At 44.8% G+C, this 27,242-nt stretch overlaps 1 protein-coding gene across 1 annotated transcript in view; it reads right to left on the minus strand.

The window, feature by feature from the left end:
• Positions 1-27,242, minus strand: part of LOC144773298 (uncharacterized) — a 247,026-nt gene that overhangs the window by 168,642 nt on the left and 51,142 nt on the right. The window contains exon 7 of the mRNA XM_078658242.1: positions 14,244-14,392. Within this exon, the coding sequence (XP_078514368.1) occupies positions 14,244-14,392 (149 nt within the window). The remainder of the gene's footprint in view (positions 1-14,243; positions 14,393-27,242) is intronic.

The raw sequence follows: 27,242 nt of genomic DNA on the forward strand, positions 1-27,242 counted from the left end.
GGTATGCTCAGACGTGAGTCCCTTGCTCACTTTGCCACTGGATTCAAGCAAGCCGGGCTGAAGATGGCTGGAATGCCAGAAACCGGTCCTCGGAAGCTTGTTTCCGGTCCAGGGAAGGCATGGCTTGGCAGTTCGGGCTGAACTGTTCCCATGAGGCACAGGGCCAGACTGATTTGCATATAGCCATGTCTGAACTGGGGTGGCAGAGTGGGCTAAAGAACGGTGATGGATTAAACCCAGATCTTTTGACTGGGTGTGAGTGTTTGATTGATTCGGATGCTCCGTCCATCACCACCCCCTTTTGTACCGCTTTTGGCCGCCATAAGTGTGGCAGGGTATGCTCAGACGTGAGTCCCTTGCTCACTTTGCCACTGGATTCAAGCAAGCCAGGCTGAAGATGGCTGGAATGCCAGAAACCGGTCCTCGGAAGCTTGTTTCCGGTCCAGGGAAGGCATGGCTTGGCAGTTTGGGCTGAACTGTTCGCATGAGGCACAGGGTCAGACTGATTTGCATATAGCCATGTCTGAACTGGGGTGGCAGAGTGGGCTAAAGAACGGTGATGGATTAAACCCAGATCTTTTGACTGAGTGTTTGATTGATTCGGATGCTCCGTCCATCACCACCCCCTTTTGTACCGCCTATGATGCAAACTGGGTCGCTAACTCAGCTGAGGAAACGGAAACTGCATGGGAAACAGAGGCTCAAATTGGATCATAAATTCAAAGCTGTTCTGAACAGGGACCTCCAAAATATGCTTGGCCCAGGGCCCCCAAAATCCTTAAGATGTCCCTGCTTATCCCACTAAAAGGGCCCCACACCGGGGACCAACTAGGCCTAAGCCACACATCTGCCTAAAGATGCCAGATAACAGCGGTCTCCCTCCTCCCACAAATACGGACCATCGGGAAGATAAGCAGACAATACCACAAGGCGCCACGTGGCATCCGGCATCCCGCACAGATTATAAAAAATAGGAGACAATGGGCAAATCTGAAGGTAAACAGACCAAACGGCCCTTCGAAGCCCGCAAGGCAACAAGGGGACACAGCCAAGAGACAGATACGGACACAGCAGAAGGCGCAGATATGGCCCAAAAGTCAAATGATGAAGATTTGAAAACACTACTGGTGACTATGAAATGCAGTTTAACCGCCATTGAGTCCAAAATGGACAGCATGTGTACAAGAATGGACTTTATAAAGCAAAGGCTCTAGAAACAGTACAGTAGAATTGTGGAGGCAGAAAATAGAATCTCAGAGCTCAAAGACAACAGCTCCCAGCACAATGACCGAGTTAAAACAAGCATTTACAATGCAATGGTTTCGCCTTTGGAAAAGTTAGAGCTATTGGCATTGTAAATGACAAAATTTGTATTTATGTGTTGGTTTTGAAACAGATAAATAAATGGCATTGTCATTTACATTGCCATTAGCAATGGGCTAATGGGGCTGGGCTCTTGTAAAATGGGATGGGAACATCCAGGAGCGCCTGGGTGTGCCTAAACAGAGACACGGACAGCGGGGGGAGTGGGGGGGGCAGACTGGGGGGGGACGGACAGCGGGGACGACGAATCAAGCTGTGAAAATGTCAGAGCTTGAATCAAGAGTCGGTATTTGAATTGACCCAATGGATGCTATGCACTTCCCTTTCAAGTGTCTTTCAAAATAGGGTTTCTATTCCTACACAACACTTTGTAATCTTGTTTGATTAGCCTGCCAGGCAATATCTGATATTTGTTCTGCTATTGGATCAAATGATAATCGACTCAAAGCTAGAGGTGTTATTTGTATTTTATTTTATTTAAGAGAATTCTACAACACCAAATAAGGCCCAGGGCATTTTAGCGCAGTTCAGTGAAATATACAAAGAAACAGACTAACAGCTTATCTGAAGAAACAAGATTAATCAGCCCCATCCTACAATCACGCTAAAATGATTTCCAGCAAAAGTTAAAAATAAACTCATAGCCCTGTACGTGTCTTTAAGGTTACACTTTATCTCATCTATTGTTAGGCTTCGACCTCCTAATATAGGTCCTTTTTATGGGATTGATTACAGTGCCCCATTAAACTGTGATCCCTGCCACAACCACCTGTTTCCACAGGGATCACAATTGTAAGTGGTGTGATATTTATCGCGCCTGGTCCATTGCCAGGTGCCATAAAGTTTACACACTTTTCTATATTTTGGCAGGTAAAAGAAATTCAAAATGGGAAAAAGTAGGATATTTACTGGGACATGTGAGTATTAGTGTAAGCACCATAATCCTCACGTTCTTCCGCAAAAAGTTGGCACTTATTGTACTCTATAAACAACCAACATCTCGGTGCCAGGTTTTATCAGGTAAGATAATTATTGCATACTATATGGACAACGTGTAATCAGCGTCTTAGTATCCATGGGTCGCAGTGGGGCCGTGCCCTACATCAGACATGTCGGACATAAAATAAGTCTGTTGTTAACCTGGCCACAGATGACAACGTCAATGTTCTTACCTCTCTACCTTGAGGGACGAATTCTAATTCCGAAGTGCCTACAATTTAAGATGAACCATCTACATCTGGCAACAACCTTTCTACTGTTGGAAAGGAATCCAGTGAAAGCTGAGGCAATAGTGGGGAATTAAGTAACTCGAACTGTTAATGTACTATGTAATATTTAAAAGACTTTTCATTATGTCCTGCTTCCACAGAAATCACGTGAGAGTTAAAATGACGGCTCTCTATATAAAAATAGTCCTATTAATCTGGCAATGAATGTTTATTCTTTGGTCATTCGTGTAGACGTCTGGTCATTTGGACGTTTTTATATTATGCGATAAAAAATTTTAACATCATTAGTAAAACCAGTTAAGAACTGACCACAGCAACCAGTAATTGAAATGGGAGGGAGGGAGGGCAGGAAAGGCACGGACAGCGGGAGGGGGGCGGGAAAGGTACGGACAGCGGGAGGGGGGCGGGAAAGGCACGGACAGCGGGAGGGGGCGGGAAAGGCACGGACAGCGGGAGGGGGGCGGGAAAGGCACGGACAGCGGGAGGGGGGGCGGGAAAGGCACGGACAGCGGGAGGGGGGGTGCGGGAAAGGCACAGACAGCGAGAGGGGGGGCGGGAAAGGCACGGACAGCTGGAGGGGGGTGCGGGAACGGGCACACGGACAGCGGGAGAGGGGGGGCGGGAACGGCCACAATCAAAAGCACTCACCTGGACCTGGACTTCCTCCGGCGGCGGTCGGCCGCGGAATGACCAAAAGAAACATGGACGACCAAAAAAATAAACCCCGCCCACCGCCGCACTAACGTCCTAAAAGGGGCTGGATGAGAAAAAATCTCAGGAACGCCCACGAGTCACCTCGCAGAATGACGGAGGCCTCTGTTTTCCAATGGCTAGCCTCCATTTATGGAGCTAGCCAATGGAAAACAGAGGCGGGACAAGCCCACATACTGCAAAACAAAAGTTTTCGCCTTGCGCGAAAGTCTGCTGCGCAGCTTTCGGCGAGGCGAAACCTAAAAATGGACCGACTGCTAAAAATAATTGCAGCAAAGAACGAAGACCTGGAAGTGAGATCCAGGCGAAATAACATCCACATTCTTGGTATATCAGAATCTACAAACACTGGGAAAATAGAAGAATATGTGGAGCACATGCTTATTACTTGTTTTGGCAGGGAGGCCTTCTCCCCATTGCTGGTGGTGGAAAGAGCGCACAGGACACTGGCACCAAGGCCCCAACTCGGAGCTCCCCCGAGCCCTATCGTCGTACAACTACTAAATTATAGGGATAGCGATACAGCCCAAAGAAAAGCCAGGGAAATGCAGACATTAACATTCAATAATCACAAGGTCTCCTTGTACCCCAATTTTACATTGCCAGTTGAAGAAGCCAGGAAACAGTTCCTGCCCTTCAAGAAGAAACTGCAGCAGGCAGGTGTCACTTATGCCATGCTCTACCTTGCGCAGCTGCATATCACTCACCAGGGGAAACAACACTTCTGCTCTTCTCCGCAGCAAGCCATGGAGTTCTTTAAATCACTTGTGCGGCACTCAAAGCATATAAATGGCTCACCGTCAGCCAGCAGAGGGTCGTCGCCTCAACAAGGAGAGGAATAGTCCATGTAAAAACTTTGCTTAACCACATCCAAATCATGCAGGGATGCAAACAACATGGTTGAAGAGCTACAGAACCCTCGCTAAAGCACACCTTTATGGAACTGCGATTTCCCACAGAAACGGGGATAAGCAACAGGCGGGATTAGGCCTAATTACATGGAACGTCAGAGGCCTGGGAGCTCCTCGGAAGAAAAGGCACCTCCTAGCATACATGGATAGACATCATATAAACATTACCATGCTGCAGGAAACACACACCACTCCAGCACACATGCCCAAGTTTGCAACGAAATGGGCGTCACATAGATATTTTTCTTCCTACTCAACAGACTCAAGAGGAACAGCTATTCCCATAAAAAATAATACTGTCTATGTATCAGATGGTGCGCTACGCGATCCACAGAGTAGATATTGCATAGCGTGGGGGAGGTTAGCACCGCAATCTATCACCCTGGTAGACTGTTATGGTCCGAATACAGACTACACATTTTTCTTTACCAATCTCTTGGGGATAGTCGTGAATATAGGTTCCTCGCACATAATATGGGGAGGAGACTTTAATCTTATGGAGCATCCCGCGCAGGACCACTCGCATCCTCAGGCACAACTCTACACTAAAACACAACATCAAATACAGCAGAATATAAATGAATATCAGCTGGTCGATACCTGGCGCTACTGCTTCCCACCATTCAAAGAAGGCACATTCAACTCAGCTGTGCACATGTGCACAATAGCTGGTCCAGACTAAATATCTGGCTGGTCTCCAAGGGCATTGCACCATGGATCACTCACACCCACCTTGCACGAACATACTCAGACAACTCCCCAGTCTATATGTGACTACTGCCTCCGGGAAACAGAGACAGATGCAAAGCATGGCATCTCCCTACTAGAGCACTACTAGACCATGCCTTCAAGGCTGAACTAGACCAGGAAATAGAGGACTTCCTTAAAAACGACATAGACTCAGTACCCTTCCTGGCGACGGATTGGGAGGCGTTAAAAGTCACTATGAGAGGTGTATGCATGGCCAAAGCGGGAGGTATACTAAAAGATATCAGATGAACCCTATCCCAAATAGAGAAAAATTTAAGAAAACTGGAAACGCAGTCACAAACGAGAACAGATTCGACGCTGGTAAGCATTAGAGAAACACTTACCGAGTATTAGGAAATGGCAGAAAGGGAATGCCTGTTCCGCGGAAAATATCCCCAAGTTAGGAGATATGGAGAGGGGGAGAGACCAGGGAAGGCCCTGGCAGAATTGACGCGTCCCACTAAATGCTCTAACTACATTATAGAAATCATAGATGAAAGCAGTATCTCCCAGAAGGACACAGAGGCAATACTCCACACATTTAGCATATATTACTCAGCACTATACACCTCGTGAGGATACATCCGTGCAGAAACTAGCACATACTTAGAGGCTGTGGAACTGACTTGGCTGGGCAATGCACACTGCGAGTTCCTGGCAGCAGCTTTAGAGGAGGACGAAATTAGAACAGCAATCATGCACCTGGGCACCAGCAAGGCACCTGGCCCAGACGGCTTACCAGCCGAATTTCATACGGCATACATAGATGTATTGGCCCCTTTCCTGAAACGGGTGTATGAAGAGACGGTACAATTGGGGATATTATCGCAATTCATGCGCAAGGCCCTCATTGTTACACTCCTGAAACCGGGCAAACGGCCCAACCACACAGGATCATATAGACCCTTAGCCTTAATCAACTGCGATGCTAAGATACTCACCAAGGTACTAGCGAATCGACTGAGCCTTCTCATGGAGAAGCTGGTTCGACCAGATCAGGCACGTTTTGTGCTTGGCAGAGCCACATCACATGATTTATGCACACTGTTCGCCATCATTCAAGACATAGACCCTGAGCTAAGTGCAGCGGCAGTCTTTCTAAACGCCACAAAAGCTTTTGATTCCCTAGAATCGGATTACATGTTGGCCGTTTGGTGCATATGGGGTTTCCATCTGGGTATCTGGCATGGGTTAAGCTGCTATACCACAAACCGAAAGCGAAGATGTTAATCAATGGTGAACAATCTGCAGCATTTGAACTAACCAGGCGGACTAGGCAGGGCTGCACGCTCTTGCCCCTCCTGTTCGCGCTCACAATAGAGCCTTTAGCTGCCACTCTCCGGCAGTATCACAAAGAGTACGCACTGCAAAATCTAACTAGACCTGTATTAGTCTCACTCTATGCGGAGACATCACACTATGTAAGGGAGCAGTAGACAGGCCTCAATGGTATTATTTGGGAAATCATCAAATTCGGCGCATACTCTGGCATCACACCAAATTGGGATGAATTCCAGATCTTCCCCCTCACCCAACACACCCCGAATGCCCACTGAACTACCCGTTTAAATGGTGCGAGACAGAACTCAAATATCTAGGCATTATAATCATGAAAGACAGGGAAGAACTCTTAAGAACCAACTATAGCAGAGCCCTCAACTCCATCGAGGAGATAATAACTAGGTGGCTTTATCATTAGCTGGCCCTATCGCATTGATGAAAATGGTGGTATTGCCCAAACTCCTATACTTATTCACAAACATTCCATATTCACCGGGCGACCTTTCTTTCTAAGCTTAAAAAGCCAACTAATTGGGCTTGCATGGGTGGGGGCAAACAGCCTAGAATCAAGTGGAGTACCCTAATGCTGCCTTTCGCCCAAAGGGGATTTGAAGCACCAGATCCAGAGCTCTACTATCTCGGTGCACAAGCACACTATGCTATATACTGGTTCAAGTCCCCACTCTTCATGCCACACCTTGCGGTGGGGCAGGGATATATGTCACCTATACCGCTGGATGGCTTTATGGGAACAGGAAGCCAGGAGGCCGGAGGAAGGGACTCAACCGACTCATGTACCAACTCAGCCTGGAAAAACATTGCAAAAAAACTGCAGGTGCCCATGGTGTACTCCCCGGCACTTCCATTAACATTTCAATACTCTCTCCCAGTCAAGCATGAAGGGATATGTAGACGTATGCTACGCAGATACGGGGTATACAACTGGTGAGCATTGTACGCAGACTGGAGTTTTTTTTTTTCCCCCTTGAATTAAACTTTGTTTATTGATCATAATCACATTGGTACATTACATGACTAAACGACACATTGCATATTTTCATCAAGATGTTACAGTTAAAACAGTGATTAAGAACATGTTCATTACATATCTCCTATCAGTCTTTCTTGCTTTCTCATTTCCAGCAGACTGGAGTTTTAAGCAGAAAGAGGATTTTTTCAGGGGACAAACTCCCACGCTCAGTGACCTCTTCTTATACACTAGGCTTAGACAAAATGTCAAAAAGGCAACGCTGCAGTTCCCTGAGGAACCACCCATTCTCCTGCTGCTACACACTCTACTTCAGGCAGACAGCCCCTCACACGCAGTGTCACGCAGTGTCACGCATCTATAGAACTGCTCTCACGCTACAAATAGGTGACAGCCAATGTGGAAGATTAGGCAGGGAAGAGCTGGGATACCCATTAGAAGATGAGAAATGGTCAAATTGCTGTCAACAAACAGAAAGTTTCTGCACAGAATGTATTACTCCCCAGCGAGGCTGTACAGGTATAAATGAAAAGATAATGACAACTGCGAGAGAGGTGGGATGGGGGGTGTTGATTTTATGCACCTACCCTGGTCCTGCACAGTAATTTCTAACTTTGGGAGGAAGTGGGAGAAGCCTTAAATAGCATGGTGCACGCAGGAATAGACCTCGACCTGCTGGTCGGGTTGTTGGGCTATACCAATAAAATTGAACTGTCTGTCAGATGATATGTTTCGCTCGGGCTGTTTTGGGCAAAATGCAGGGATGCAGGGTGGCATGCAGGGGGAGGAGAGGTAGGACCCCTACGGGAAACAAACTTTACAACGCAACTTTTACAACGCACTACCATTACAACGAAACATTTACAACGCAACGTCCATTACAATGCATGCCATTACAACGCAACCATTACAACGCATGACACTACAACGCATACCACTACAACACATGTTATTACAATGCAGTCATTACAACGCATACCATTACAACGCATAACATTACCATCCAACACTTACCCTACTGTTGCACCCCCTGAAGTTAGAATAGTAATTTTAAACCCTACATTATCCAACACTTACCCTACTGTTGCACCCCCTGGAGTTAGAATAGTAATTTTTACCCCTACACTATCCAATACTTACCAAACATGCAATGTAAAGTTATGCGTTGTAATGGTATGCGTTGTAAAGGTAATATGCGTTGTAATGGAATGCGTTGTAAATGTAGTTTTAAAAAATTTGTTGTAATGGCATGCGTTGTAATGGAATGCGTTGTAATGAATGTTGCGTTGTAAAAAATGCGTTGTAAAGGTATGCGTTGTAAAAGTATGCGTTGTAACGTCATACATCCACCCCTACATATTAGGAGTGGCTAAAGGACATGATATGCTGTCAAGAACAAAACAGTAAATATGCTGAATTGCTACCGCAAAGCTCTAGACCCCGCAGTATATGGGATTCTCTCAAGGCCTATCTCTTCCAATCCTTATAGTTGGTGGGTAAAAGTGGTCATTCGCCATCACTGTGTTATGTTAGTCAAGCCAAACACACACATCTCATATGTGCCCTGTCAAATGCGTGAAAATAGTTGATCTAACCCTGGAAGAACAATACTTGTGTAAGATTCAATGTACTGCATGCACAGTGTTTATTACAAGGAACAAGCAACAAAAACTAGCTAACTGTCACTGTTGTATGTGCTCGGTGCTGTGGAAATATTGTATACGAGCTGTAAAAGTACCAGATTTAATGTCCATGCCATGAGCTGTTTGATGTTTGCTATGAAAATGCCAATAAACCGAGTTTACAAACAAAAGTGGACATGGAGGTGTAAATGTGAGAGGAGGAAATCCTTTCTAGACAAAATATGTGGGAGGAACTACACAATGAGGGTGCCCATAGAGTATTTATACGAGCCCAGTATTGTCAGTGATGCACAGGCCAGATGTGTAACCCACTGTGATGGGAGCTATCAATAAAATGATACCAAGATACAGGAGCAACTTGATCCTGTATTAGAGAGAGAGACTTTCCAATCTCTAATAGATCAATGGATCCACAAGGATTCTCTGGGTTATTACACGAAGGTTCCATTTACTAAACCAGTGGAAATGGAAATAGGAAGGTGGTACATTGATGGCTGTTTTCTGTTTTCTCCAGCTGCCCCAGCTAATCTGTTTGGGAGAGATCTTATGGCAAAGTTAAATATAACCATTCATTTGAGTCTGAGGTACAATGATTTGTTCTACCCCTGGAAATTCACCTTCCAGGATTATGGCAGTAGCAGTAGATTCCTCTACTGGTGATCAGATCAGAGCACAACCTTCTGATGTGGAGGCATTTACCACAGCAGTGTATAAAATCGTAGCAGCGACACCAGAGGTACTGGGAAAGGAGGTCCAGTTACCTAAATAATTTTTTTTCCGGCAACAAGGGCAAGGTTCTTGGAAACATGATACTGGATTAATATTGCAGATAGAGGCCTTAGAGGTAACATTAATCTATGGTGCTCTGATAGACAGTGAACATAACCATGTTTTATGGGCATGTGTTATATTCATTGAGCCTGGTAAAATGGTAAGGGAAAAAGGTGTTTGATGATGATTCTAAGAAAATAGTTGCAGTCTTTCAGGATGACTAACTGTTGACAGTATTAGAAGCAAGGACACCTGCACCAGGTAGAGCTTTGGATTCTGTTAGGGCAACAGATATGTCCCAAGTGCCAGACATCTTGTGGACTATGGACCCCCATGATGTAGGCCTTATTTGTACTGCTGCACCATTCAGGATTACATTAAAGGAAGGTGCTATCTTACCTAGAGTGAGCCAGTATCCTCTTTTAAAAGAATCAGATGAGGGCATCCCCTACTATACAGGCCTGAGCAAGTATTGATTTACCCTGGAGTATTTTGCTGTAACACCCCTATTTATCCAGTAAAGAATTTGAAAGGCTAATACTTGGCATATGGTTTAAGACGTGCGCCCCCTGAACGATATAGTGATACCAGAATTTCCAATTGCTCCTGATCCCTCCATGATTCTAATAAATATACCTCAGGATGCAAAAATGTTCCTCTGTTATGGATTTGAAGAATATCTATTGTAGTACTCTTGTTTACCCCAAGGGTATTCTGAGTCCCCTAGCATTTTCAACAGAGTGGTAAAAAAAATGGTCTGTCAAACTTTCAGTGTGACAGTATATTGTTGCAGTATGCCGATGACAAACTAGTTTGCAATCCTACAGAATAGCAGTGTAAGAAAGATACTATATACCTTCTGGTTACTCTTGCACAGAGAGGTTACAAGGTAGAGAGGGAGAAAGTTCAGTGCTGCCAGGAGGAAGTCCATTATTTTAGGCAAAGGTGTGGCGCCGCGGCCAGGGCGACTGACGCTGGAATCTGGGGACCACGGTTCGATCCCCGGCTCCGGCGGCAGGTTAGCCCAGCACCATGTGACTCTGGGCAATAGCTCGCTTAATCTTCCCGACGGCCCCCCAGCGCCTAGAGACCCTTACGGGTGATTGTGCGCTTTACAAATGTGGACTTTTTTGTCAGCTTCTGGTCGACGAGTACCCCTGAAAGAGCAGCATCCTTTCGTCAAATGACTGAGCCAGAAACCCTTAAAGGAATGCAGAAGTTTCATGGTATCTGAAATTATGTGAGACAAGGGTTTTGATTACAGAACTTTAATAGCACCTTTGCTATCTTCTGTCAAACAAGCAAAAGACAGGAATGACACGATAACATGAACACCAGCGATGAGGGAGACTTTTCAGAAATTGAAAACTGAGAAAAAACAAATGCCCTGGTTTTGGGGACTCCTGATTACACCAAGAAGTTTTTATCTCTTTTGTCATTGCAATGGTCACGTCATGACAGCTGTCCTTAAGCAGATATCTTTTAAAACACAAACACTTTGCATATTTTAGTGGGCTGTTGGATTCAGTGATGAGGGGACATTTGCCCTGCAAGCAAGCTCTCGTCACTGCAGACTTTGCAGTGCAGAAGAGCACCCACATTGTTATGGGGGCACCTTTAACCCTCTATGCAGATCATGCAATATTTGCTATCATTCAGAAGGCTGACTACTCTGTCTACACCGAGAGTGTCAGGATATGAGGTGATACTGTCACTACCATCTTTGAAGATTGCGAAGTATCATACAGTGAATCCTGCAACATTCTTTGCTCATCCTATATTAGACACTTAGGTTGATGCGCATGACTGTGCAAATTACCTTCCTAATGGATCTAGTCAAGCAACAGAGGATCCTATACCAGGTAGCATTATCTATTTCACTGATGGTTGTGAGAAGTTGGCTTGGTATACATTGTACACTTATGTAAGTGGGCACCTTGCAGCAATCCAGACGACCCTCATGGTGATTTTAGTGGTGTTAGACAACCTTAGAGAGGTATCTAAGTGGTAGCTGTGGAGAGCAGCCTTCAGGCTTAGTTCAGAAGGAGTGTAAAGCAGCTTGTTTTACCAGAACGTAATGTTATAGGTATAGATTAAGAGAAAAAGAACCACACAGTATATTTATAAAGATATGTATCTATTATAATATACTCACTAACACACTCAGGTATCTCGATATACACCATGCACACAAAACTTTTCAATAGAAACAGGTAAGCACACACAATACACAGTGGTCACCGGGGGGGGGGGGGTGAACAAACCATATACTAAAATAGTGGTATGCGAAACACGACTGAAGACAAGACTATACCCAAAAGATGTAGAAGTGCTGGGGACCCAAGGAACCATCCGAGGTAAGTAACAAGGAGCCCCACGGAAGCCGTGTGCAGAGTGGGAACACGACGGGGGATTAATGCAAGTCAATGGGTAAGACGCAGTTGCAATTTTAAAAAAGAAGGACCCTTCCCAGTGGAACTTGAAGAAACCCCGTGGAAGACAGAGGGTTGGAGAACCAACCCACCTGTGGATAACTTAGGAACCAGGATACCTGCCCCAGGGAAGCCGGGTGCATGGGTGTGAAGTGGCATCGGAAACCACCATCAAACTCAATGGAAGACTTCAGGAAGATGCCACTGCTGGAGAAAGTGAAAGTGTCCAGTGGAACCCAAAGGTGGATTCAAGATGTGAAGAACCTGCAAGCAGAGGGGACAGAGTCTATGCCACTCAGGAGTGACTAGGAGGCACGGAAGACGAATGTCCACCGATGTAGAGTGTTGCGGGAGAGCTGACAGTGACCTTGAAACAGCAGCTGGGTAAACCAGGCGATGCTGTGGAAGAACAGCCTCGCGGTTGACTGTATAACATTGAATGTCGGAAGGAGTCCGGTAAGCTGACGGATGGCAGCGGATCGTTGGACTCCTTAGCCTGCTACATCATTTATTCACAACTGGGAAGTGGATCTTATGGCCATTGAGCCTACATCTCTACAGGCGATTCAATATGACCTGTGGACTGTCGTGCAGCACACCTTGTCTTGAAAAAGACCCGCCGCGACCTTAGACCTAGGCGCAGAAGGGTCGAAACGTCGACATCCCGTAACCGGCATTGACCTCTAGGATTCCAAAACTTAAAGAAATATTCAGAATCTCTAGACATCCAGCAATAATGGCCATCAGAAAAGCAAATGTGTATATATGTATATATTGACTGTATAGATTTGTAACTTCAACTGTACATTTTTCACCACTTGACCACTATTCACTATTGTCACTAATTTTGCACAAAAATCCATTTGGACGGTCTTTTTTCTGTATTATATGAAATGTCAAGTAAATGACGTTAAAGTAATGAATAAGACCTCGAGTCATTAGTTGTGAGGTTCTGAACTGTGTTGTCAATAGAGGGGGGTCCTCAACTGCAATAACAGTATTGTTTGAATCACTCATGTTCCGCACCCGACAGAACCGTCTGTTATATTAACCATTAACTACCCAGGTTCTGAGGGACACAGGGTTACCCCTTTTTGTTTAAATATATGTGGAAGAACATTAGCCATACACAAGCTGTCCCACGTCGGATGTCGAGAGTTGAGGGGTCGGTGTCCTGCAGGAGCACCAACAAGCCTTGGAAACTGCAACCAACGTGGAAGTTAAAGAAGATGAAATGTCGGGACCAGCAAGGTCCAGGAGACTTACCACAAGCAGGGGACTCAGGGCAGGCCCGAGCAATTAGGGGAGCCCAAAGAATTCAAAGATGATTCTCAAGAGGACCCACAGGCCGGAAGCCCTGAAGTAGCGAGAGGACCTCGAGTAGCTCGCAAAATATACAAGCCCACGATGCAAGTGATGCGGTGAGGATGAAGATCTTGGTCATAGGAGATGCTTGAGGTGGGAGCTACTTGGAGCCCAAAGATCATTGAAGGACGCCAACAAGCCTTTGAAACTGCAAGTCGACACAGTGCACAGGGGTTTGGTTCTTGCGGCTCTGACGAGAGATACTGGCCTCAAACTTGGTGAGAGGACAGGGCCAATAGTAGAAGAACCACTATAGGAAAGTAGGATCTGCTTTTATGGTTGCCCCCACTTTTAGTAGTACCTTTCCTACACTGCTATTCTATAGGACTGCAAACTAGTATGTCATCAACATACTGCAACAATATACTATCACACTGATGAAAATGCTAAGGGACTAACAATTCCCTTGGGGTTAACAAGAGTACAAATACTCAGTCAGTGGAGGGGGTAATAACTGTTACGTTCTTTACTTGAATCTCATTTCAAGCGCCCCGGCATTGTTGGTGGTTTATTAAACTGCATGCAGTAAATACTGATACAACATGTTTCGGTATACACCGGGTCTGGAAATGCACACCCATTCAGAGTTCCTCAAAACACAATGTCTTAAGCTAGATATAACATCAATTAGCGACTAAATCAGCATTTACATTGCACTCGAAATGATAGCCTTTGCGTTTCTTGTTGGTCAGGGCTAGCAGGGAGATTCCCCTCCTCAGTGGAAAAGGAGGACAACTCTTCTTTCTTTCTCTCTCTAAGAGCAGAAAGAAAAGCGATACCCTAAGTGAGCCACAATGCTATCCCGTCCCGTGCCCTCCTCAAGTCTGCACTTGTATTACCAGGCTGGGGTGTTTGCGGTGGCAGTAGTTCAGCGTTTCCAACCGGTTCGCGTGGCAGGAACAGTCCAACATAGGCCTCCGCATGGGAGCGCTGTAGGAACAGGCTGGAGTAGAGATGCTTGAGTGGGCATCCAGAGAAATCAATCACTCTGTAAGGAAAGGAAGAATAACACCGGAATCAATCACCCAACAGGGGGAGAATGGGACAAGAGGACAAGAGGAGTAATACAGGAATTAAGTATCCAACAGGGACAGGAGAATATCCAGAGGAGACAAGAAAAGGTAACATAGGAATCAATCACCTTGCAGAGGAAGATGTAGGTACCTAGAGAAATCAATGACCCATTAGGGACAGGCAAGATAACAGATAAATTGACCGCCCTGCAGGGATAAGAGGTTAACACATGAATTTAGCACTTTGTAGGTGCAGGAGGAGGTAACACATGAATCAATTAATCAACCACCCTGCAGAGATAGGAGGGGACCACACAGGAGTCAATAATCCTGCAGGGAAATGTGGGGATAGCACACAAATCAATATCCCTGTATGAATATGAGGGGATAACAAACAAATCAATCACTCTGTAAGGACACGATGTATTACCCTCTAAGGGCAGGGGCACCAATACTCCTTGATAACCCTGGAGGTTGCTACCTCTATTCCCTACTGAGCACAGCAATCAGTCACCCTGCTGGAACAGAAAGGACTCAGACACTCTTCATCGATTGGAAGGCGTATCAGGGGAAATCAAAAACCCCACAACCACAGGAGGGATAACAAACAAACCAATCATCCTACTGGGGGGGGGGACATTAAACATAATTGTCAGGGAAACACAGTAGGATTAACAAAGAGATAAGCCCCTCAGCGTGCACAGACGTGAAAAGGGAGACTAAAAGACCTTGCAGGTCTGTTACAACCCCCTTGCCTTGCCTCCAACAGTCCTTAGCTTACTTTACATACACACTTCTACTCTCCAGTCCAAAGCATAACACAATGACGCCCCCATTTCATTTCCTTGTATGTTAATACATTTGTCTCTCGTTTTGTAGCATCAACATGTAAGTTTTTCTAAATAAGAACGCCTCTCGCCCCCGTGGGTGATACACTCAGGAAGAGGAAATGGTAAGGAGAAGGCCGCGCCCACCCACTGCACCAGATAGGGTCGGAGAACGTGAGCCAGGTGGACTTGTCCAGAAAGGTTTCGCAGTTTGGAGTGAGCAGTGTGTGGTGAGGCTCCACTTAGCAACTGTGCAGGTTGGGTGGTGCAGCAGGAAGCTCTCTGGGCAGGTTCTATGCGTGCAGATAACATTATTATTATTATTATTATTAAGCGTTCTTATATAGCGCTCGATTACCCGTAGGCATCTCGGCGCTTGCCTTGGGAACCCGTCCTGGCTTTTCCCTGTGAGATACCCGTACTGGGCATCCCCAAGGTGAAAGCCAGGCATCCCGCCGCGGGGGGCCGTAGTGGAGATTAAGCAAGCTAATGCCCAGAGCTGCAGAGTGTGAACCCGTGACTCGAGTAGGCACCGAAACGAGAATTATCGAGTCCGTGGATATTTGGGCTCAAGACCCTGCCGCGTCGGGAATTGAACCCTGGTCCCGGGTCTGACCTCTGCTTCAGGGTCTGCCTCCTCTAACCAGTGAGCCACACTTCTCCACACTCCAACATCTCTCTATTCGTAGCAGGAAGCGCAGCAGATAACAGTCAAATATCGCTAGTTTTCCAGCAACCCAGAGGGACTTTCTTTGTGACAAACAGCTATACATTTACGTAGCTACCCATAGTTTTAAAGTAACCTGAAATTTGAAGCAGAGAAGCTTCGTAACTTCATACAACAACTCTTATTAAAATCAGTTAAACGAACCAGTGCCAGATACTGAAAGCAGAGAACAAGGCCTACAAAATGGTGGAGAGTTGATTAGCATTGGCCATGCCCAATAAAGGCACTTCATTAAAAACGTGATTTCACAACCATTTCATATTTTTCATGCTAATATGATTTGGGAATAATCTACAGGCACAGTTGGTAAACAAATGTTTTGTACATTAGATATGTGAGTAAGATGACTATACAATGAAGTGCATGCTCATGTAAAGCGCTCATTTACTATATGTATACATTTACAAAATAATAAATGCCTGTGCAGACTTTTTCGAGGGCAAGGGCATCCAGGGTCTAATGGACTTCAGTTGTCTCAATACAGGTCACTTTCTAATGGCGTCCAGAAGTCCCCTTGCTATTGCGTTCAGCAGACCCAGTGCTATTACGTCCACAATCCCAGTACTATCGACACCCCAAACTAAAAACCAAGCCCACCCTTTCAGTACTTGGCTTTCAAGGTGCTGATGTCAGAGCAGTCCAAGGCACCCTCATGAAGTTGATATGGGGTGGAAACTCAGAACTCAGTAAAGCTCTTGAAGATAACCAATTACATTTTTAGCCTTCAGATACTGACAGGTTATCACATAATCAATAAAGAAGGCCTACTGCCTTTGGCAATACTTGCGTCACGTTATACAATAACCATGTTTGCCATACATTATTAATAGCAAGACCTAGTGGCTTTGACACACTTTTCATAATATTAGCAATGTCCCTAAATTCTGCATCTTCCCAAACAGAGAGTAGGAGGTACAACCTCAAGTATGTCACCCTATAAACACCTACAACACACTGAACTACTTGAGGTTAATAAAGTCACTGCTATCCATTTGTAGTCCAAACTTCTTTTGGAGAGGGTCATCAAAAGATTTTAGAGAGGTTGTCTCACCCTTGACTTATCAAGACATGCTTCATCATTTGACGGCCTCTCCCACTGGAGTAGGAGCAAGGCCACTCCAGCGGACTAAAACGAGGGAAGCTACTCTTGACCCTGGGAGTTCTTAGAAACCTAGTGCCAGGATAATGTCTTGAGCCCTGTTGATTTGGCAGGAAAACAAGCTATTAAAAATACCTTGGGGTATACTCGAAACCTTCTTTATTACAGAGTACCTCTGCTATGATTACAATTATGAAACTTGGGTCATAAAGTGAAAAACAATGAATCAGTAGACCTCAATTCTGCATCCCTAAATTCTGCATCCTGGCCTTGCAGGCTCTCTTTAGCTTCTATGCGGTGTACCATACACACGCAAGGGATCCATCCAAAACAGATTTGTGTCACCATACAGAAAAGCACTACAGATATAATCCATGGTCAGCATAACATAGGCAGACATGTACATTGCACACACACTCTTCATACATGCCCCCCCCCCCCGCCAGTCTACATAGACCCTTTCTGTTCACAGGCAGCTGGCCTTACTTAACAAGCATTTTGCAATGCTAACAGGTCCAGCTTTAAAGGAATGTTGCTTGCTAATGTGAAGCATTGCAAGTAGATTAGCATATGTATTTGTGTGGAAGCAAAGAACTGTAGGATAATATTGGTGTAAGTTAAAAGGTAAAATGACAGTTGCACTGTCATGCCAGACATAAAAATCCATGTAGGTTAAAGACAGCCCTCCTCTCATCTTTGGTTCCGCCAGAAAATGACAAACACCGTTATTTATGTAGTTATCTCAGACAATTTCCCAGTATTACAATGTTGTGTGTGCGCCCCTGAAAGTTCAAAATCGGCCAGCTGGATACATAAACAAAATGATCACAGCTGGTGAAGGGCAAGCACTTTTTTGTGGCAGCACACATCTGCCCAATCAAAACAAGCACTCCTAACTCCTAACATGTGGGCGTAGCCAAATCTCCTCTCAATGGTACTCACACAATTGTCTGGCGACAGCTGCACTGTCAAGCCAGCCCATAAAAAGATGAGTGTTGCAGATTGAAGCCCATGAATCAATGGAAGCACAGCTAGCAGTATGTGGTACTCCATTATTGAGGCTCACCACAAAGCAGAGGTCCTAATAACAGAGGTCAAAAAGCATGGTAAACACATTTTCCTACCAATGCCTTTATAAAAATTAAATCATATGACCATGCAAAAAAAAGAATTAAGTAATGCGAATGTTGTGCATCTGATCTCTAATTGTGTCAGCCTTAGTACTTAGATTTAGGTTTACATCAATCATAGTTTAACACATCAAATGCACCTATTTGTGATACAGTTAACAAAGAGTGCTACTGGACATGTGCGCTGTTTCATATGCTCTGGATATTTTCAAATACAAAATGTGAAAAGGACATTTAAGGTTGGGTATAGGACAGAGAGCGACCATTTACCATTTCAATTAACCTTGGACCCTCAGCCTTTTAAAATCAATACAGCCAAATAAATAGTGCCCAAGAGGTACGATGGTGAACTTCAGATAAGTAACAATAGGCGCGCACTAAAATGGCCATATATCTTAGCCAAGGAAACATCTATGACATGCATTTATAACACTTTTGCCGATAAAGTTGCAACATGTCAGGATCATTCCTTAGGAGATCATGGAGTATTAGACATGCACCTTAATTTGGTTGATGCTCTAACTCCTCTCCTGAGCAAAATCTATGAGAAGGGGGACAGATCCCAAAACATTAACCTAGAACATGGCAACCCATGGTACAACAAAGAGTGCCGTGTAGCTAAGTCTCTTCTGATCCAGGCAGTAAAAACAAAGGACTCAAAGGGAATCAGAGATGCCAGACAAGCCTACAAGAAAACCCTTTTATATTCAAAAAAAGTTTGGGATGAGGTAATCTGGGCTGATTTACTCATGGCAGCCAAAACGAGGGAGCAAGGCACCTTTTGGAGTCTAATATCAAAAGGGAATAAGTCGGGTAGATCTTGCAAGGACACGTTCCTAGATGAAAAAACATGGAGAGATCACTTTTCCAAGTTATACTCCCTAAGCAAGGAGGGGTTCCCCATAGCTGAACAGGAGGTCGCATTACCACCACGGACTACTAATCTATATTTCAGCTTAGAGGAGACAGTCCAGGCGATACAGGCCATCAAACCAGGGAAAGCCCCGGGACCTGACAAGATCCCTGGCGATCTATTTAAGCACGACATAGAAGTTTGGGGACTGTATATTAATTTTTTATGTAACTCTATAGTATCAGGTACTCCAATTCCGGAGTCCTGGAAGGGGGCTGAAATCATAACGATTTTTAAAAAAGGTGATCGTTATGATCCAGCAAATTATCGCCCAATCAGTTTAATTGATCTTACCCACAAAGTGTATGCCAGACACATTTTAAATAGGCTTCTAGAGTGGATGGAAGACTACCAGATATTATCCAAATATCAGGCTGGGTTCAGAGCAAAAGTCAGCACAATAGACCAGGTTTTTAGGTTTACATGTATTGTCTGGAAATATATTAATATAAAGAAGGGCAGTCTGTATGTTGCTTTTATGGACCTGAGGGCTGCGTTCGATCTTGTCCCTCGCACACTTTTATGGGAAACATTAGCAAACATAGGGGTCCCTGGTGAATTACTTATAGAATTAATTAGACTCCACACAGGAAACTACGCCAAAGTAAGATGGGGGAAGGGAGGGGAGTTAACACAGGCCATACCGGTGAGACAGGGCGTACGCCAAGGTTGTGTGTTGGCACCTACGATCTTCTCACTCTATGTTAACGATATTCCCACGTACTTAGGGAACTGTGTAAATGACTCCCCAAAACTTGGGGGTGAATCAATTCCAGCACTACTTTTTGCTGATGACACCATCCTCATTTCACAGACCCCAAAGGGACTCCAAAACTTGGTGAATTCTTTTTATAGTTACTGTGTGGATAAAGGATTGGAAATTAATTCATCAAAAACGAAGTACATGTCTATAAACCCTCAAAAAACCTTTAGGAAAAATTTGGCCTTAAACAACCAAAAACTAGAACTTGTGGGGAGTTTTAACTATTTGGGAATTATGTTGGACAGCAAACTATCTTGGAAGGGGCAGCTCGAAAAGAGCAGGATAGCCCTTCGTCATAACTCAATGCCCGTTCTAAAAATTCACGGTGGAAGCCAATCAAAGGCCATTACTCCAGCATTGGAAGTATTCAAAGCAAAGGCCCAATCAGCCGGACTCTATGGGGCTGAGATTTGGGGACCATCCTGTAAAAATAACTTTGAACGGGATGAAAATATCTTCATACGGAGATTGTTAAAAATTCCGTCTAGAACCCCCCTAGTTCCTGTGTTTTTGGATGTTGCTATTAAAAGTACAGATCATCAAGCTATTTTAAGGCCTCTGTTGTATTGGATTAAGATATGGACCACTCCTGAGTTGGATAACTATAGATGTGGCCTGATAGAAATTATGCAGTTCGATGGGCATAAAAACATCGCCTGGCTAAAACATATTTCCTTCTGGTCAAATAGACTAGGGTTATCCCATTACTGGGACGAGCCCTCGAGACTGACACCCTCTTGTAAAAAGTCTTTAAAGTCTGCATTCTGGTCTTACATCAGTAACCCATTAGCACAGGGTACATCTATTGGTTCACTAACCCAAAAGTATTTAACCTTTAAAGATACTGTTTCCTTCGAACCCTTTTTGGATGAGATTGGACCACCGATAGCAAAAACTTTATTCTTGCAGTTTAGGTACGGGGTCCTACAGATAAATACAAATACATCCAGGTGGGGGGGAAACATGGGTAATTCCCTATGTATCTCCTGTACACAGAAGGCGAAGGAAGATGATGTCCACCTACTCTTCTTCTGCCCGTTATATAAGTCGCCTAGGGTTCGCTGGATTAGACCCCTATGCAGGAATATGGGTGTCAGGTCTTGTAAAGATGCTGAACGTATATTGAGGACCAATACCACACAGGTGGTGGTGTTCTGTATATCTAGGTTCCTATATAACGTTTTTTTGATCAGAAAGAAGGCTGGGCTAAAATTATAGTGCAATTGAACTGTTTATTTAACCTTTGTTCTGCAAATATTAAGTGTTGCTAATATATTTTAATTACTGGCTTTTAAACACATTTTACTATATTTATGAAAGTAGCTTGTATGTTTTTAGGGCATAATTTATAAAGCTGATAAATTGTATATTATTTTCGCCCCAAATTTTTGTTATTGGACTATGGAGTTAATAATAACATGTAATGTTTTATTTTGTGCTTTTATGGCTAATGTTAGCCGAAATAAAGTTGAAACGAAACGAACGAAACGAAACGAAAAGGACATTTTTACCAATCGCAGACCATGTAAATTAGCAACTGAGGCAGTAAATGATTCAAAATGGCAGCATTTTAAAATAAAGTGTCTAAGCTTTGTAGAGTTGGTACATCTAAAGGTTAAATGTTGCTAACTTAGCCGAGTTTTACGTCTGTGTTAATCCTTTGGTGTTGCTAATGCTCACATGAGCGTATGTGTGCGTGCATGGGTCTAGGAGCACCAACGGCACATCCTAAGGCAAACAGCGAGACACAGAAGCCTATAATTGTGTCGCTTGGTATGCGTTTGTGCTTGGCTTGGGCAATGCTTGTTTATTAAATGTGTAATACTGGGCAATAGGGTGTAAATCCTCCCAGTGATTTGCCTGCGAGGGAGAAGACGTCATTTGCTTGAAACATACAATTTGGTCAAATGACCACTAGAGTCTGCAGTTAGGCTTCTGGCCACGCCCCTCTTCTAGTTCTGAATATTTACTAAAATATGACACACACAGCTAATCGCGGTTCAAAGAAGCACTACAAAGTCAGCTCATTTGTAAAATATGTGTTTTCTTTACCATTTTTTGTTTAGTTTAACTGGACGTTTTCTATAGCATCATGACATACACCAAACGGAATGTGTTCATTTGTCATCTTAATAGTGGGTATTAAGGTTACCCAATTGAGTAACAGTCGTTTTTATCAAATTCAAAGGATGAAAGGCTGAGTCACCTCTGCCTAGATTTAAAAATGTATTCCAAGAACTCACTCAAATCTTTCACTGGCACTGGCCTAACGGCTTCAGTGGTTTTACAGGCATACAGATCTGGCTTATTTCACCTGTTGGTTTCACTGGCTTCAGATTCAGACTTTCATCTCTGCAGCAACTGATATCTGCCATAAGAAAAGGCTAAAGTTGTCCTTGCAAGTGTATTATTATTATTACTTTAACTTGCATGTTTTTCGATTTTTATTTTTATTTTATATGTTTTATTGTGTTTATTATTATTTCTTTAAAAACATTCGTGTTTAGTTAAAAAACAATGTATAGGACAAAATGAAGCAACAAAGGCACTGCAAGAGAATCACAAAAGCACCCACCGGGCTGGTAGGTCAGTCCCCAGTGATCCCTACCCCCGCTGATTCAAACCCTGGAACGACATCTGAGCCACAGAAGGTTTCTGCCAACCCCTGGGTCGGAGGGAAGTGAGAGGTGAGACAGGATAGGTCAGTGACTTAAGAAAAAAAAATTAAAGAAGAAAGCGGGTAGAAATCAATTAGGTTCAAATGTTTATGTAAAATTAAAAGTGGAACCTACCCAGGCCCACACAATGCTATTCCTTACATCTTTACCCCCACGTTAATTTCAGTGTGTTGAACAAAGCAAGGTAAAGCCGGAGTCTAAAGATGTACCAAGGTAGGCGTTATTCAGAGGCGGCTCCTACTTAATGGCGAGGAGCGTCTCCCAAATAGAGTCAGTCACAGAAAAGTTAAATGAATGGCTCTGGGTGAGGCATGCGTGCGTTTGTGTGGGGTGGGGCGACAGGGAGAAGTGGTGGGCACTTAGAAGTGTGCATGTCAGTATGGCTGTCGTCTTAGACCGGCCAAACAGACATGCGCACTTCTATTTCCCAACCCAGCTGTGTTGGAGAAAAGTCCCAGGCTCCCAGCCACTCTCCAAGTAGCAGACCAGGCCACTCACACCAATCCTGGAGCTGCTCTCAGAGCATGAGAGCAGCGTCTGGATTGGGAGGCGAGCCTGGGCTTTCTCAGTGACTGCCAGGAGTCAAGCACATAGGTGGCCATCGGCGTCAGGGCAGCCACAGGTACGTTTTGTTTAATTATTATTTTCATCCTAAATTCCTAGTCGCCTCACCATCAGCCGCCCCCCACCCACCACACTCACACTTTCGTCGTGCAGCAACCACCACTGTATTTATTCATGTGCTATTTGTTTGAATGCAGTATTTAAAGCTTACCTTGTCACGAGTGTTCCCAGGCTGCTGATACCCTCACACATCTTACATCCCAGCTGCACAACACACAGCTCTGCTCCCATACTGCTGTCATACTCTCGCCTCTCCTACACCAAATGTATCAATGCTGCGGTTATTCTTAGTGCAGTGGCACCAGGACACAGGGAAGTGAGACCCACTGCATCTCTATATTTTTTTATTATTCAACAATGAACCTTGCATAAGACCATATGGCACAGTTGCTATGTCACTGACCCAAATAACACCGTTGCATGGATGTATGACGGTACAACGCGTGGTATTACCACGCGTACCGTTACAACGCGTCTTTTACAACGCAAGTCGTTACCACGACTTGGGCTGTAGGGGTGCGGACTTAGGAATAGTTAAATGTACTATTCCAACACCAGCCTACGTACAGTAGGGAAGGTGTTGGAATAGTAAATCTACTATTCCTTATCCTTGTAACGGTACTGCGGGGTAACATCCGCGTTGTAAAGGATATTCCCCCCGTTGCATCATCCACACCTCTACGCAGACCTCAGTTGTATATCACCCACCTTCTCTTGCATTGGGCCGGACTGGTCGTAGCAGGCATTGGGTGTTTCCACAGGAGGCTGGAAGGGAGGAGGCCGATTTTGCAGTGGTGAGGGCCGTTTTGGTTACTGGGGGCCAGCTTTGGAGTGGTGCTGCTGTATTGGCCCCCAGTAACCAAAGACGCAGGGGGGCTGCCCCACCGCCCAAATCTCCTGGGCTGCTTTGGGTTCCCAGTCCTGCTCTTGCAGGCCACTATACCACCCTCGCCTCTTCTGATAACCGCCGAGTGTAACACACATCAGTGAAAGACTGATGTTAACACCCTCATCTAGAGGTTGAAGTGTATGGGATCCATGAGGATTGACGTGCCCGCGCTTTTTCTAGTTTGACAAAAAGACTTCCCATACTTTTTGCTAAAAAGGACTGTCAGTGATCAGTTAATGCAGGACCTCAGGTGCTTTCAGCTGGAAGAGAATAGAAGGGGGGGTCACCTGTACTGTAAAGCCAAAGGGCTAAAGGAGGGAAAAGAGCCAATCCTGGGCACAGGACTATGCTATGCTCGCTTAGTTTGCATAGTTTGCACAACTACGCGCTACGCAAATTGCAAGTAGCACAGTGCAAAAACGCATAGCAGGCATTTTTTGCTTGCTCGTGGTCCTCAACGTCAAGTTGGTGACCGCGAGCGAGCAAAATTACATCCCGGCGAGACTTTTTCCTCGTTCGCGATCAGCAACATCAAGTTGTCGATCGTGAGGGTGGAAAATAAACCTGCAGACGAGATTCTCAGCGCGGGGAGGTCAGGTTTCTTATTGCGAGTGGTCGCGTATGCTCGCAATGAGAAACTACCAGTTCGTGTTGAGAAAACTGCAGCTCGAGTACAAATCTACTCGAGCGGCAGAAAACAACCGCTTGCACTGTGCAAGATGCCGTTTTCAATGATTGCACAGTACGGACAAGCATCCAGCACTGTGCAATCAGTTCAAACAGCATTTTCCCTACCTCACTACGCAGTTCGCGTAGCTTGCGTAGTGCTAAGTGTACTACGCGTAGCTACGCATAGTGCGACTACGCAAACTATGCCCAGGGTTAAAAAGAGCTAAAGAACAACAAGCCGTCTTGCCAGGGTGCCTGCTACCTGAAAGAAATGTAAATGTGTGCAATTGGTTAATCAGGGATGTAAAGGCTGCTTGGGATCCACTTTTGGCTTAAAGTGATGGAGTCACTTTAAGGGTTATGGTGATAAAGCTTCATTCTTTTTAAGAGGTAATGTAAGGTTGTTACCAGCTAAGCTTTGAATATATTAATAGACACTTATAAAACATTTTTGCACTAGATACAAGTCTGGTTACGTTTGCTACAATATAACATTTGAATGTACTTGTTTTATGATAAACACAATCTTTTTGCACATTTTGCAGCAGCCTAACTTATACTGTGTGCAATACAGTTTTAAAATAATGGCTTACATATTCATAGTGCTTTCTGTCACAGGCTGGGACCTTATTGCACAATAAATATTGAAGTCACTATTCCCCAATAAGCCAAGCAGGATTCAATTCTGTCATCAGGGCCGGACTGAGAACCAAAACCGGCCCTGGCACAGTGCTCGGCCGCCTCCCCCTTATGCCCCCCCCATCCACCCCCCCTCCCCAACGGGGGAGGTTAGGGGTACCGCCAAGCTCTTTGCCGGGGCCGGTTTTCAGCCGATTTTCTTACAGGGCCGAATTTGCAGCTATGCTGCAAAAACGTCCCTGTAACAAAAACGGCCCCCAGGGGCTCAAAACCGGCCCCCACCCGTGCGGCCCACCGGGGGATTGCCCGGTGCCCGCTACGGCCAGTCTGGGCCTGTCTGTCATCCTCCAATTACATACATTGCCGTCGGCAGTAATCGCATTACCCAACAGAGGTTTCATAACATAAAAGAGAGCATTTCTCACTTATTAGTTTAACTTACATTGGATGTATGTCATTACCACGCATGCTTTCACAACGCATGCCTTTACCACGCAAGTTTTACAACGAAAGTCGTTACAACGACTTGCGTTGGGGGGTGCTGGATAGTGAGTAGTTTAATTTACTATTCCAACTCCAGTCCCCGTGGATAGTAGGGAAGGAGTTGGATAGTAAATTAAACTATTCCCTATCCTAGAGCGCCCCCCAGCGCAAGTCGTTGTAATGACTTGCGTTGTAATAGTTGCGTCGTAATGGTATGTCGTTGTAATAGTTGCGTTGTAATGGTTGTTCACCCTTGCATTTATATATCATGTAATATGTTTATGTTAGTTTATTTTAAGCTATTTGAAGGTGAAAGGCAAGCATAATAGTTACAACATATTTTGTTCTTTTTAGCTATGTCCAGCCATGTTTTTGACCCAGCCCCCACACAAGAGCTTAATTTGAAAAAATGTAACTTCCAGGGCTCTTCTCAGAAGGCCACTGCTGCCTGCCCTACGCATTGCCCCCGTCAGCCCTGCCAATGATAGTACCAACATAAGACCTAACCGGGAAACATCCTTTAGGAAGAAGCCTCAATCACGCTAAGCCTTCACAGCGCTGGCAACAGAACAAATGTGTCTTTAGCAAACATTCGTTCAGCAAACAAGTTGTTACAACGATTTGCTTTAGGAGGGTGCATTGGTGAAATGGTGTTGGAATGAAATCCTGTACCTTCCCTGCTGTTGCACAGACTGCAGTTGGAATAGTAAATTAAACGTTTCCAAAATCCAGCGACCCCCCAAGGCAAGTTGTTGTAACAACTTGCGTGCAGAACGAATGCGTGCTAAAGACGCGTTCCCAAGACATGTGTGATAAACGCATGAGAAATACCATCATACATTCCACCTAGCCATCACACTCCTACAAGTGTGACAAATCACACTATTTCAGGCCACACAAAGTTATAATAATGGCGTAAGAGGCTGATATTATTCATTTTCAATGCGTTTTGCTTTAATAAACATGATTGTTGTGCTCATCTCAAAATTAAACAGACAGCGCCACAATGTGGTAGACTTTCACTAAATGCGGTGCTGACAATCAAGGGCCGGTGCCGAGCACCGGAGACCTCCGGCTCAAATTAAGCACTGCCCCACACTCACTTTACCCCACATCCGCTGCACTCAGGATCAGAATTCCCATACTTTTTTTTTATGTTCTTCAACTGGTGCCCTCATCTATCCTCTCACATGCCATTTGTATAACAGGCTCCTCCTCTTGCAGACCATTGTACCACCATCACCTCCCCATTAACACATTGGATGTATAGCACACACCTCACACACCCTCACCTCTCCTCATACCCTGGGTGTATAACATAGACCTCCTCTCACAGACTGCTATATCACCCTCACCTCTCCTCAAACCCTGTGTGCATATCACA

This window comes from Lissotriton helveticus, chromosome 1_1, assembly GCF_964261635.1.
Source record: "Lissotriton helveticus chromosome 1_1, aLisHel1.1, whole genome shotgun sequence".
NCBI lineage: Eukaryota > Metazoa > Chordata > Amphibia > Caudata > Salamandridae > Lissotriton > Lissotriton helveticus.